Below are 15,306 nucleotides of genomic sequence, written 5' to 3'. Positions count from 1 at the left end.
GTAATAAAGATGTAAGCTACAACCGAAGAAACCAACTGCTCAAGAGACGAATTAAGGAAGTGCAAGAGAAACATCCCTAAACAGGAATAATATATATGTGTGTGTGTTTTAGAAAGCTAACTTTAGTCATTAATGGTTTTCCTTCTCCTATATACCACATTCCTTTCAAGTGTTAGACCATGCTGTATTTATTATGTGGCCATAGTAAGAAATTAAATGGTTTCTTGCTCTTTATATTGTATGTGAAACGGTTTAGTGCAAAAACTGCTTTTTTTTCTATAGTGTATTCACAATAATGCCCTTTCAATATATTAAATTAGCTGAGAGATAGAGACTAAAGAGCTACAGTTATCACTTGTTTTTTTAGCACAGTGCTGCAGTTACAGTTACTGTCTTTTAGGGTGCTACAACTGAAGGTAACATTTATTTGGTGGAGATATTTTGGGATTGAGGTATGGGGGGGAAGTAAAGTATATGGATCTAAAAATTGAGGATTCAGCATATCATGTGTCTTTATGCATCCATGTAACTCTTCAGCAACTGCTAATATACTTATAATTAAAATTGACAGTAGTGGGTACATTATCCCTTATAATACATAATTTATACACAGAGTTCCCTGCCCTGTATAACTCAGCCTGCAGCCTTGTGCCTTTCTATGGTCACAGAACACCTCAGTAACTTCTAATATCCTTATGATTTACAGTAGGGGGTACATTATCCCTTATAATAAATGAGTGATGGTCAGTGTTCCCTGTATAACTCAGCCTTGTGCCTTTATAAGATCACCTCTAAGCACCTTTTAACAAGATCTGCCTTGAAATGACCAGCTTAAAGGGGAAGGAAACCTCGTCGGCACTAACCCTCCTCCCCCCTCCCGTGTATTGCCCCCCCTCCCTCCTCCCCCCTGGCCTACCCCTCCCGCTGGGCAAATGCCCCTAACTTGTTACTTACCCTTCTGCGCAGGTCCAGTCCAGGGAGTTCACAGGCGACATCTTCTTCCACGCGATCTTCTTCCTCCTTTGACCGGCACATGCGCAGTAGGATCGTTTTGCCGGTACGATCTACTGCGCATGCGCGTGACTTTTGGCGCATGCGCAGTAGATCCGTACCGGCGAAATGCTCCTACTGCGCATGCGCCAAAACGCCGGTCAAAGGAGGAAGAAGATCGCGTGGAAGAAGATGTCGTCTGTGAACTCCCTGGACTGGACCTGCGCAGAAGGGTAAGTAACAAGTTAGGGGCATTTGCCCAGCGGGAGGGGTAGGCCAGGGGGGAGGAGGGAGGGGGGGCAATACACGGGAGGGGGGAAGGGGGGTTAGCGCCGACGAGGTTTCCTTCCCCTTTAAGGCTCAATCAAAATACCCTGAAAATTGCCCCCGGAATAGTGCCTTATGTATGACTCGAAACCACTTCCCAAAAGAACATGAAATCAATTGAGTTGCAACTGCAGAATGGACACTACTTGTGGCATTTTCAGTATGAAGAAGCATGCCAGGTGTGATATAGGCCTGAAGCCCAAACTAAAGCAAATTGTGCTACTCCAAATTGAAAGACATGAAGAATTTCACTAGATGTCTTGGATAACCTGATTTGAAACTAATATTTACATTTTGGCCAATTACTAACCACAAATTAGTATTTGGGAAAGGAAAGCAAAGATATCATTGGTTGCTTTGGGTATCAGACACAAGTTCACGGATACCATGGGCAGTGGTCTCATGAGATATTATTGTCTCAATAGCAAAATATCTTTAGGGCCTTCCAAAGCTCTTCAAATTTTGTAGTGTTCTCCTTTGTTTCATTTATCAGTATATGGATCAAATAGTAAATCTGCTTACTGTGTCTACAGAAAAAAAAACATCTTAACTAAACTATATTACATATATTAATATTATTTATACCATGGTTATGGGATCTGTTATCCGGAAACCCGTTATCCAGAAAGCTCAGAATTACGGAAAGGCCATCTCCCATAGACTCCATTATATTATCAAAAAATCCAGATTTTAAAATTGATTTCCTTTTTCCTCTGTAATAATAAAACAGTACCTTGTACTTGGGGGCGCTAGCGAGGCGTGATCCAAGATGGCCGCAGTCTAGGGTCGCTCCTCACCCACGCAGCCAAAATCTCTTAATAATCACCTCGGTTTTAACTTCTGAGTAGTGGTAAGAAATAAATTACATCTTGGGAAGTCGGAAGCTATATTATATGGCAAACCGGAGGCAAAAGAAGGAACAGAAGGAGCCGCCAGTCAAACACACGCGGACCCGCGGAAGCATAGCGGACATGTTAACAAGGCCTCAACCTCCTTCCCCTCCGAGTATGGCGTCGCAAGATGACTCGTGGCTGATGCCTAGCCAAATTCCGAGCGCATCCTCAAAAGACCTTCAATCGGATCGGGAGACAGCACTTTTAGATAAGTTTAAAAGTTTATTACAGAAGGAGCTTTTTGCGACCGCTACCGCCATTACTACAGACATTACCAAAAAGATACAGGAGCTGGGTCGGCGGACCGACTTATTGGAACATAAAGTGGATGATATCACTATGGTTCTGGACGCTCACGAAAAAGATATTTGCGAACTGCAAGACCAGATGCGAAAGGCAATTGAATGTGATAGGATCCACAGGGCCTTACGACCAATGAGAACTAATGATCCCCCACGGGATATTATATTACGGTTTCACTTTCATAAAACTCAGGCAGAAGCACTTCAAGCTGCCCGGTGCCATTCGGCCACCCTTATTCATGACGGAGTGAAGTTTCAAATCTATCCTACAATCACAACAATTAAGATACCGCTGGTTGTTCCCATTTGGTCTTGCGTTTACACATAATAGTCAGTCCTATCGCATAACAAAACACCAAGAAGGCCTCAAACTACTACGTAAACTTCGGTTAACGGAGGCCTCGGTTCCCAGCTCCCCAGTAGCATCCCAGCATTCATCTCCCAGTCGTATTTATCCAATATGGACCACGGTTAATGGATCCACGTCCAACCCGAGTAAACCTCAGTCAGAGCCACAGTCGTCGGACCCTCCTTGACCTTGATAAAGTGCTTTTGGATTATATTTTACTAGTTACTTGACTAGAACTGATTCCTACTACAACTCAAGATTTGGGCCACACAATGCTCAATATATAAAGTTTTTTTTTTTTTTTTTGCTGTTCAAGTGGACATACAAATTTTCTCCATACTGGGGGACTATAGCCTTATCGAGGCTCTCCATCATGGCAAACTTAACAAGACTCCTTCCAGTTTTAACCTTCAATGGGGGATGTATACAACGCAGCTAACCAGTATTGACTCATCTCTCACCCTATTATACAAAGATAAGTTGCAACTACTTCATCTACAAGGGAACTATGGGTCTCCTTGTCGCGCCCTTATGATCTGGAAACCCTGAAGACTGATTACTAGACGCATAAGTATCATTTTGGTGTTAACTCTATCCTAAGTGAAGTCTGCCGTAAATGTTGTTCATCTTGATAGTTGATTATGTTCCTGAAAAATGTGACAGAGAGCTGTAGAAAGTGTCAGTATATATTTCAGTTAAACAGATATATATGAAACTTCAACCTCTACTCTACCTAATTTTTTTTAGTTTAAAAATTAGTTTTCAGTGGCAGTTGGCAACTCAGTTGGGCTGCGTGGGTCAGTCTGGATTCCCCCTATATCGTAGTGAGGGGTGTCCGTATCAGGACAAGTCCTGAGTAAGATCCACTACGTGGACTACACATAGACGTGTGGTTCAGATTTCAGGCTTTCCTGTGTTGGTTCTAGAAATTTCAAGACAAGTTTTTGTATGTTTCAACAGTTTTTGTTAAATGATAAGTGTTGGAGACTTGAATTTTGGAAAAGGAGTGTAATTTGCTATTATTGCCCTGTATACCTTATGTTCACTGTAAATGGGAGCCAGTTTACCCCCCCTGTAACTGTAAATAACGGTGATGCTAATCTCATTAAAACCCAAAATGAGTCTATAAATAATCTCACATAATGCTGAGGGGCTGAATTCTCCGCTGAAATGGAGAAAAGCCTTCTCCTACTATGCATCAGCCCATGCTGATATTGTCTTTCTACAGGAAACGCATTTCTCAAAAACGTCTCTTCCTAAATATCTGCACAGAAAATTTCCTGTAGTATATATGGCAAATAGTGACTCTAAAACTAAAGGAGTAGCAATCTGCTTCAGATCAGGCCTTCCCATTCAAATTATAGACAAATATGAAGATTCAGAGGGGCGGTTTCTGGCTCTTAAAGTTTGGTTCAATGATGTTGAAATTACGTTGATCACATATTATGCACCTTATTCAGCCCAATCAAAGTTCTTTGAAAAGCTGGTTACTTTTACCTCTAACTGGGTGGAAGGTGACTTAATAATAGGGGGGGACACGAATGCTGTAGTCGACAAATATTGGGACAGACAGACATACTCTACAACAACTAACTCTGCTTTGCCGCCTTCGGTTAAAGAAGGTTGTAAGATTGGCAAAATATGTAGCAACATGGGATGGTTAGATATCTGGAGAGAGCAACACCAGGGGGTCAAAAATTCACCCACTTCTCAGCACCTCACAAAGTTTATACTAGAATAGACCATATCTGGGTATCTCAGTCGATGGCCTCCAATCCAAAATTTCAACGATACACTGGTCCGACCACTCCCCTATATCGTATAAGGTTAAGATACAGGAAATAATTAAAACATTTGACTAATGGCGATTAAACGCCCTCTTGTTAAAAAAGGAGGAAGATATCTCACAATTAGAGAAGGTCATCAAAGACTATTTCGCGAATAACCTGGGATCTATACCCTCTTATGCTAAAATCTGGGAAGCCCATAAAACAGTTGTAAGAGGTCATTTAATTTGATTGGGTGTCGCTCGGAAAAAACTCTGAAACGCGGAAATGGATAAGCTGACCAATTAGAGGACTTGGTTACAGCTCAAACTAATAACCCTGAAAAAGATCTTTCTAGCCAAATACATAAAGCTCGAATTGAATTAGATCTAGTGCTCACCACTTCAGCCCAAGTAGCGAACCAATGGACCCAACACCACTTTTACCAATACTCTAACAAACCTAGTAGGCTCTTTGCTAGAAGATTAAGAAATCGGCTTGACTACACCCCAATAACCAACCTTAGAACCTCTACAGGGCAAGTAACTAATGCAATACCCAAGATACTACAAGAATTTTTAACGTTTTATCGACAGCTATACAATTCGCCTTCCTCAACGGCACAAACTCGGCTTGACTCCTTCTTTAGAGAACTAAACCTTCCAAAAATCTCAGAGGATTTTAAATCCATGGTTTCTGAAGACAAAGTCAGGTTGGCTATTAAAGCACTCAAACTCTCCAAAGCACCAGGCCCAGACGGGCTCACAGCCATTTATTATAAAAAAACTTTCCCACATTTTAACCCCACATCTTACAAAAGTGTTCAATCTACTATTAGAGGGAGATTCTCTACCACAGCAGACCCTTACAGCTAATATTACTCCTATTCCGAAACCTCACACTGATCTCTCAGATTGTAAGAACTTTCGCCCAATATCTGTTTTAAACATTGAGGTAAAACTTTTAGCAAAAATGTTGGCAGCAAGATTGAATGAAATTCTCCCTCTTATAATTCACAGGTATCAGGAGGTTTTGTAAAAGGGCGGCAAGCAGCCGATGCTATCCGTAGACTCCCTATTTTTCAAATTACGCTATTCGATTTAAAATCCCGACAATGTTATTAAAATTGGACATAAAAAAAAGCGTTCGACTCAGTAGATTGGTCATACCTAAACCGTACACTTGACGAATGGGGGTTTGGAAGTAAGTTTATTAAATGGATTGAAGCATTATATCACAATCCTTTGGGCAGAATTACTATAGGCCCACATTCTTCACCTACGTTTCCTATAGCTCGAGGAATCAGACAAGGCTGCCCTTATCCCCCCTACTGTTTGATCTGATGATTGAACCGCTGGCAATAGCAATTAGATCAGACCCTGATATACATGGGCTACATTTAGGGCCCAACGGGCATATCTTGAGTCTATTTGCGGATGATGTTACAGCATTGATCTCACGCCCTCTTACATCCCTTCCTAATCTTTATAGGATATTACAACTTTTTGGATCTATATCTGGCCAAGTTCTAAATCCCTCCAAAACGGAAACCCTAAATATAAACCTCCCTCCAGAAGTAGTTAAACTGTTATCAACTAATTTTGATTTTCACTGGTGCGAGAAGTACATTACAATTCTAGGCATCCGTTTTACCCCGATATATAACCAATTATATCACGTTAATTATCCGTATATCTACAAAAAAATTGCAAAAATCAATGGAAGATTGGGGTAATCATATTTCCTGGCTAGGAAAGATCACAGCGATAAAAATGACACTACTTCCAAAGATTCTCTACTTGTTTAGGGTGCTCCCCACAAATATCAAAGTAGATGATTTGAAAAAGTTTGAAAAAAGTATAATGGCTTTTATTTGGAAGGGTAAGTCCCCAAGAGTAAATAAAGCTACGCTCTTTAGAAGACCCTTGGATGGTGGCCTGGGCTTACCAAATTTAAATAAATACTTTATAGCTTCTCAATTAGCCCAGATTCCAACACTTCATGTGCAACACCTACCTCCGCTCTGGGTTGAACTCGAAAACTTTTTGGCATACCATACTCAGTTGAGGCACTTGTGTGGGCCCCTCGAAAAGCCAGACCACTGAATCTAAGCCCAAGTTTGATACACACATCCTTCTTCGGGACAGGTATGCCAAGAAGTTTGCATTAGTATCCCCGCATCTCCCGGTAGCCCCGATCATACGTAACCCCATGTTTAATCCAGGGATCCCCTCCCAGCCTTTTACTTGGTGGATTTCCAAAAAACGAACCAGATTAGCCAATTTGTATACAGTAAGGGGCCCCTGTTCTATATCCCATCTACAAGAATCCCAAGACCTCCCAGACTCAGAATTATTTAGAGCCTCTCAATTATTACACTGGGTTAAAGAGAGGTGGCAGTTAAAAAACCCAGATGCTGCCGCTCAAACTTTTTTTGAAAGATGGTGCTCTGGTGAAACTATACCTCCTAAAACAGTATCACTATTATATAGAAATATGATTTCTCCCAAGGTAGTCACTAATTTAGGATATATTAAACTCTGGGAAAAAGAACTAGGGAGTGCTCTAACAGAAGATGAATGGTTTAAGGTCTGGTCTAATTTAAAATATAGTTCAATTAACACAGTCCTATTGCAGGCAGGATATAAGGTTTTAACAAGGTGGTACTTAATGCCGGCAAAAATAGCAAAGCTCTATCACACTTCCAATAACCACTGCTTTCGAGGATGTAGAATTCCAGGCACGATGGGGCATATTTGGTGGTCTTGCTCAAAGGTAATTAGGTTCTGGGGAGAGGTTACCAACTGATATTTCCAGTTTTTCAGATAAATTTAAGAAAGAACCCGTAAGAAACCTTAATGGGATTACCTGCTAAAGATATCCCGAAAATGACTTGCAAATTATTGAATCACATATTCTTAGCGGCCAGACAAACAATAGCAAAATGCTGGAAATCCCCAAGTGTTAATTACACTATGTTCAAAAATAAGAATGATTGGATATACGTCAATGAACGGCTGTGTTGGCCACAGATAGATTACAGATGATAAACAAAATTTGGCAACCTTGGGTCAGATATAGGTTCAATGGCACCATCTCAGGGAGCGTTTGACAGTTTACTGAAGCTGGGCATTAATATACTCCAAATCTAAATAAATACAATAAACAGTCTATAATAAGTTAGTCTCCATCAGTTTGGTTACGACAACCGTTTATTTTGTTTTCTTTTTTTTTTACAAATATTGTACCAAGATGTTATATTGTTGACGCTATTGATGGAACAATGATATGCATTTATACTTAAAATGTAGTTCTGAAACATTGAAAACATATTGTACTCTGACAACAGATATCGTATTATGTATAAAAGTAACAACAAAAAGTACAATGCATTATATTTCTGTGAAAGACTGCATAAATAAAAATATTTTTTTTAAAAAAAACAGCACCTTGTAATTGATCCAAACTTACAAATTAATCCTTATTGGAAACAAAACCAGCCTATTGGGTTTATTTAATGTTTACAGGATTTTCTAGTAGACTTAAGGTATGAAAATCCAAATGACAGAAATATCCATTATCCATACAACCCCAGGTCATGAGCATTATGGATAACAGGTCCCATACCTGTATAGATATTTATTTACTACCTAAGATCTCATATTTATTTTGGCCGATCTCCCTGCCTAAAAATTTTTTTCATTGCTTAACATAGTAACATAGTAAGTTAGGTTGAAAAAAAACACACGTCCAAGTTCAACCTTTTAACTTTTTTTAACCTGCCTATCTGCCAGTTGATCCAGAGGAAGCCAAAAACAAACCCATCTGAAGCCTCTCCAATTTGCCTCAGAGGGGGAAAAAATTCCTTCCTGACTCCAAAATGGCAATTAGACTAGTCCCTGGATCAACTTGTACTATAAGCTATCTTTCATAACCCTGTATTCCCTCACTTGCTAAAAAGCCATCCAACCCCTTCTTAAAGCTATCTAATGTATCAGATATCAGGGAGAGAATTCCACATCTATCCAGCTCTCACTGTAAAAAACCCCTTCCGAATATTTAGGTGGAACCTCTTTTCTTCTAAACGGAATGGGTGACCCTGTGGAAAGGCCTACTAGTAAATAAAGCATTAGAGAGATTATTATATGATCCCCTTATATATTTATACATAGTTATCATATCACCCCTTAAATGCCTCTTCTCCAGTGTGAACATCACAAAGCTAAGATTTTCCATAACTTTTACCAGCTTAGTTGCCCTTCTCTGTACTCTCTCTAATACAATAATGTCCTGTTTGAGTGATGGAGACCACTTTGATAGATTTTCATTAAGATTGTGCCCTAACTTTACAGAGCGCAGGTAAGAACCCACACCTATAATATGCTGTGCCGTTTTTGGTCTCCATTTCTCAAATGGGATATTATTGAATTAGAGCAAGCCCAAAGAAGGGAAACTAAGCTTGTAAAGGTTACAGGAAGTCTCATTTTTAAGAAAAAAAAAACAGGCCGAGTTGGGGTAAGACGTGCGCATATATAACTATGTATAAGTATATTAGGGTATCATATATTTGTCTAATGCTTTATATACAAGAAGGTCCTTCCAGCTGACACAAAGGCATTCATTCTGATTAGAATAAAGAAATATTTGAAAAGTGTGTGTTACAGTGAGAGCTGTGAAGATGTGGAATTCTCTTCCTGGATCAGTCATACAGGCTGATACATTTGAAAGCTTTAAGAAGGGGTTGGATGGTGTTTAGCAAGGGAGGGATTACAAGGTTATGGAAGATAGCTCCCCACACATATTCCTGCTACAGACTCACAGTCTTCACACCAGTAAAATTAATCTGATTTTAACATAGAACTGAGACTGCAAAAACAGATTGGGCTGAAGGTGAACTCAGCAAAATCTGAAGCCTTACCTCTTGGAATAAACAAGTTAAAAAGTTAATCCAACTTAATTTAGATTTTCAGTGGAAAGAAAAATATTTACATTACTTAGGGGTGAATGTTACCACTTAATTAGAAGGGCTATATCAAGCAAATTATCCTCAGCTTTGGAAAGAACTCAATAATATATTATTGGCATGGTCTAAATTACAGATTTTGTGGTTTGGTAAAAAAAAAAATGCAGTAAAAATTGTATTGTTGCCTAAAATATTATACTTTTTTCGAGTGCTCCCAATAGAGGTCCCACTACAAGACTCAACTGCTATGCAGAGAAAAATAAGATTTATATGGGGTCATAAGCAAGCATGGCTCTAACAGAATGTTCCTAATTGACTATTATTATCATTCATTTTTCTAATCATCCTAATATTCCATTATGGGCAGAAATTGAATTTGAACGGATTAAACCATTAGTTCCTGCTGTACTACCCTGGCTCTCTAAGCAAGAAAAATTTGTACTTGATCCCAAGCTAAGTAATAATTAATCCTTATTGGAGGCAAAACCAGACTATTTGGTTAATTTTATGTTTACATGAAAAAGCCTGGCGAGGCATTTTCAGGCGACTGTTGAAAAGCGCATCGCCTCGTGTGGTTAGCACAGGCGTTTTTACATAGGCGCCCATACAAACTGTCGCCTGCGCCGGTCGCGGCGACTGTCGCGGCGCTTTGTCGCCGCGACCGCAAACGCGTCGCTATCTCCCCGTGTGGAATATCCCTAAAGGTATGAAGATCCAAATCTGTATTTGGTGGCAATGCAGAGAAGCAATAAGATTTTGGTGCAGAATATTTATATTAATAGATATAATCATGGGGGTTAAACTTTGAAAAGACCCTTCCCATGTATTACTCAACAAACCAATTACAGTATCAAATATCAGCGAAAATTGATTCAATTTATATTTATAGCAGCAAAGCAAACTATAGCTGCTTCTTGTAAAAAAAAAAGTTTGTTTCCTTTAATTACATTACGCATCAAAATGAACTGAATAATGGTAAACGAGTATTCAGTGTTACCGGAGATATTTATCCCAAAATTTGGGCCCCTTGGTTATCATATGTTAGCAGAACCAATATGTAGAAAGTAATCACAATTCCCATAAAAAGCAGGTTTGTGGTGGAACTTCTAAATCGGAAAATTAAACTTGGAGGTTGTTTCCCTAGTTAAATTTAACATGGAACCCTAAAATGCCAATATTTTTCTAAAAAAAATAGCATGAAACACGGAGAAGAAGATAGAGAAGGTCTAATTTGCAATTTAAATTTTTTTTTTCAATTCATTGTAATAATTTTACTGTTACTGTATTATATAATATTCCTGTACACCATAACTGTCTACAACATACTGTAAGTGCTACCCTTTGCGCAGAAGAACATTTGAATGCCTTATGTTAAAATTTAAAAACTCTGCTTAACACATTGATGGGCAGATTTATCAAAGGTCGAATTTGTGTGAATTTTTTTTACTCTAATATCTATATAATTTTTTACTCTAATATACTCACAATTCGACTGGGAGATTATTAAACAAAAATTTAGGACGTCTAATAGTTGACTGAATAGTCCCGAACTGAAAATTCTAATCCATTTAGAATTGAATTAGAATTGAGTTTTCCCTCTGAAAAAAACTTAAATGTCAGGAAGGCAATTAACATATTTAAATGGTTCAAACGGACTGACATCGAATTGTGAATGAACTCCGCAGGTTTAAGGTGGCAAATATTCAAATTAGGACTATTTCTTTGGTAAAGCTGTGATAAATCTTACATTCAAATTTACATTCGAATTGGGGGATTAAAATTGGAATGTATGAATTTTGACGCCAAAAATATTGAATTCGAATTTACTATTCAACCCTTAATAAATCTACAGATAATCAATAAAAATGTTTTGAAAAGAAAATGGATTGGTGCATTTTCACCTCCTTTGTTCTATGATTAAGTCGGAAGTATTGCGAAACTCATGTATAGGTGGCACTTAGATCCCGTTACTTTAAATTATTTCCACATTCCACCTCCAACTAGTGCTGGAGGAAATGTATAAAATAGGGCTCCAATTTGGCAGGAATATGGTAAGGTAGAACAGTTTTGGGGTTCCTTAAAGGGGTTGTTTACCTTTAAATTAACTTTTAGTATAATGTAGAGAGTGATATTCAGAGACAATTTTCAATTGGTTTTCATCTCTTATTGAGTTATTTAGCGTTTTATTCAGCAGCTCTCCAGTTTGCAATTTTAGCAATCTGGTTGCTAGGGTCCTAAGTACCCTAGCAACCATGCATTGATTTGAATAAGAGACTGGAATATGAATAAGAGAGGGAGTGAATAGAAAGATGAGTAATAAAAAGTAACAATAGCAATAGATTTGTAACCTTACAGAGCATTTGTTTTTTAGATGGGGTCAGTGACCCCATTCGAAAGCTAGAAAGTCAGAAGAAGAAGGCAAATAATTCCTAAATAAAAAAAAATAAAGTAATAAAGGCCGATTGAAAAGTTGCTTAGAAGTGATCATTCTAATAAAATACTAAAAGTTCAATTAAAGGTGAAACATCCTTGTTATGGTCTGAATGTGGCCATGGCTAGACTGGCATTACTGAATTTAGACCTATCTTTTTTGAATTCTACAAGGAAATTCATTAGCTGTACATATTTTAGCTGTGGCCAGATTATTAATTGTACCAAGCAGGAAACAAGAACAGTGACCAGGGTTCTCTGTATTTGTTAACTTTTTCAATTTCACAAGAGGGGTTGATACATTACAGTTAAGAACTGTAGCAGTCTTAGGAAATGTGATCAAAAATGGGAAGCCTGGAATAGAGTAGCTATGTGGATCCTTTTGTATAAATGTGGAATACCGCTATGAAATGACACTTCTTTGTTTACATTTTGTAACTATAAAAAGAAATGTTCACTCTCACATTATAATGGCAGACACATAAGTTAGGCTTAAGAAAGGGCAGTAGGTGCATTTCCAAGTATTCACTCACCAGAACTCTGTCTGCTGGGGTTAACAGGGGACCTGAAGCTCCCTTCCTACTCCAGTGTTACCTACAGCATCGTTTTCAGTTATAGTAACATAGTAAGTTAGGTCGAAAAAAGACACATGTCCATCAAGTTCAACCTTTTAACTTTTTTTTGCCCTGTCTAACTGCCAGTTGAGGCAAAAAACCCCATCTGAAGCCTCACCAATTTGCCTCAGAAGGGTAAAAAATTCCTTCCCGACTCCAAAATGGCAATGGGACCAGTCCCTGGATCAACTTGTACTATGAGCTATCTTCCAAAACCCTGTGTTCCCTCACTTGCTAAAAAGCCATCCAACCCCTTCTTAAAGCTATCTAATGTATCAGCCAGTACAGCTGATTCAGGGAAAGAATTCCACATATTCACAGCTCTCACTGTAGAAAACGTCAGACTTCCCGCTATATTTCATTCCATTTAGACTTGCCAGTTAAGGAGTGGTGGCAGATCCAAACCATACTGGGGCCCTGTACATAACACTTGCCTTATGGCAGGTGCTGATGCTTCACTCTCAGGCCAGGACTGGCAATCTGTGGATTCTGGCAAATGCCAAAGGGGCTGCTCTAAGATGCCACAGAGAGTCACTATTTATCGGGCTGGTGGGGGCTGTTTGGACCTCTGTATACTTGGAATGCCAGGATCTATTTTGGCTTCCACTCCAGATCTGTTCATTCTGCATCTTTTTTATTTTTCAAATGCAAGGTGTAGAGTATTCCCAGACCCTGGCCAGAAATGCCAGAGTCTATGTAAATGCCAGGGTCTATGTAAATGAGCCCTGTTTACTCCAATATATCATAATAAACAATGGGCACATGATTTATGGTAACGAGCAGATACCGGCAAGTAATGATGCAATGGTTGTTTCAGAACTACAATCCCACAATGCCCCAGTAAGAAAAATGCTGGTAGCTATAAAATGAAAATATTTGGAACTTTCAACATAGACTCACCCTGACTCCCTTCACAAATCCCAGAGGCACTGTAGAGGATTTGGTGTGCCCACTATCATGTAGATCTCCTCCATTGCGTAACTAAAATCTAGACGAAAAAATTGGGAGGGCACACCGCCTCGTAAAATAAAAACAACTGGTGTAACATTAAAACCAGGTGGTTGAAGTGTAATGGCCACATACCGCATTTCGGGAACACCCCTTAATCGTAGGCTCCAAGGGGATAAAGGGGTTTTCCTGAAACGCCTTAGGCGGCCATTACACTTCAGTACCCCCAGTTGCTTTTATTTTATGAGGTGGTGTGCCCTGCCTATTTTGTTCTTCTGGTTTGGAAAAAACTTAAATATCTTTGTCTGGACTGTGAAGCAAAACAGACGGATAAAACCAGATGAGAGTAATATGTATGGAATGCATTTACCTGCTCTCAAGGTATCTATCATTGTGGGGGGGGTATATTATGCAATTTTTGTTGACAGTTTTGTAGAGGCCAGAGATCACAATAGAGTTATGAAGTCCTTGCTCTGCAGTAAGATAAAACTGCAGGAGCTTCATAAATATATTTAGCAGTATGTCAAGGATATAACCAATATAGCTATGCAGGTCGTTAATGGTATGATAAAGACAAGAGAAAGACACAGGGTGTCAAGATGGGGCAGAGACAGACAAGGACATAGCACAAATCTGAATAAAACGAACAAGCATTTATATATATGGGACCATCACATCAACCCTTGTTTGTAAGAACACTGAAAACAAAGAAGCCAAAGAGTGCAACAACATTCCAACCTCGTGCCTTACAAAAACCCTTGTGCCACATATGCTCACCCCTTGCCGATGCTCATAGTAGTTGAGTGAAGTGCTGGTCAGGATAAAGATCCTGGACTTGTAGTTGGCCGGGGACGTCCTCCTCTTCTGCTGCGACTTCTTGATAAGCTGTTGCTGGAAGATAACAGGGTTATTCATCTGGTATACAAGACCCTGTTCCCAGAGTCACCAGATGACCCCGAGGCAGATCACATAGAAAATGTCTTTTTAACTTTGTCGAAAAAAAAAAATTAAATGAGACCACCGAGGAGGCTTTTAGAGAATACTCTCTGCAAAGGACAGAAAGGCTAAACCATTACATGACTATATGAGACTGTTAGCTGAAATACTCAAGGAGGAGGCAGAGTAGGGAAAGGGGTGCTGTCATAGAGAGCGGGGGAGTTGCTTATCGAGCCATCAGTGAGCAGAGCAAGGTGTAAAACTTGTTTTATGACCTCAAGTTTCAACCACATCCTTCTTTTTTTTTTTTTTTTATCAAGTTGCTTTTGTACAGCCGGGGCTCTCTCTCTAGCACATTTCACACATAGTACTACCCACTGCTGAGCTTTATACCTTTACATCAACAGGTCCATCCCCTTTATGAGAATTAACTTATGAATTATGACGGACATATTTAAAGGCTTAGGCCATATTGGTTACATGCTTTACGGGGTAGCCCTATGGCTTATTTAGCAAAAAAAAAAAAAAACAGTAGGCAACTGGTGAATTACACAGTTGGTACATAGCATCTATATACTGGGAGGCAAAGCTTCATGTTTTGAGCCCTCACTCGCCCCAGAGCATCAGCAGTGACTCAAATCTTAAAATGACCAAATTCTTCTTTGTAGTCATCTGCATCAAGTAGTGTCATACAGAGAACTTATCATGTGGCCCTGGCCTGTGGAAAGTGTTAAAATGGAATAGCGTGTTGGATGGTTTGTAGGATTTTAAACTTCAAGGAACAGTAA

The 15,306-nt window shown here is 39.2% G+C and overlaps 1 protein-coding gene across 2 annotated transcripts in view; it reads right to left on the bottom strand.

Moving 5' to 3' along the window:
* Positions 1-14,799, bottom strand: part of itk.L (IL2-inducible T cell kinase L homeolog) — a 52,938-nt gene extending 38,139 nt beyond the window's left edge. Inside the window, exon 1 of one of the 2 annotated variants that reach the window (XM_041586018.1) lies at positions 14,360-14,799. In XM_041586018.1, coding sequence (XP_041441952.1) covers positions 14,360-14,497 — 138 coding nt within the window. In that variant the 5' untranslated portion in view covers positions 14,498-14,799. The remainder of the gene's footprint in view (positions 1-14,359) is intronic. The other variant, XM_041586019.1, reaches the window with a different exon arrangement.
* Between the last annotated feature and the right edge of the window lie 507 nt (positions 14,800-15,306).

Source organism: Xenopus laevis, chromosome 3L, assembly GCF_017654675.1.
Source record: "Xenopus laevis strain J_2021 chromosome 3L, Xenopus_laevis_v10.1, whole genome shotgun sequence".
Lineage (NCBI taxonomy): Eukaryota > Metazoa > Chordata > Amphibia > Anura > Pipidae > Xenopus > Xenopus laevis.
Note: the sequence above shows the minus strand (reverse complement) of the source record. Positions and strands in the feature narration are given on the sequence as shown.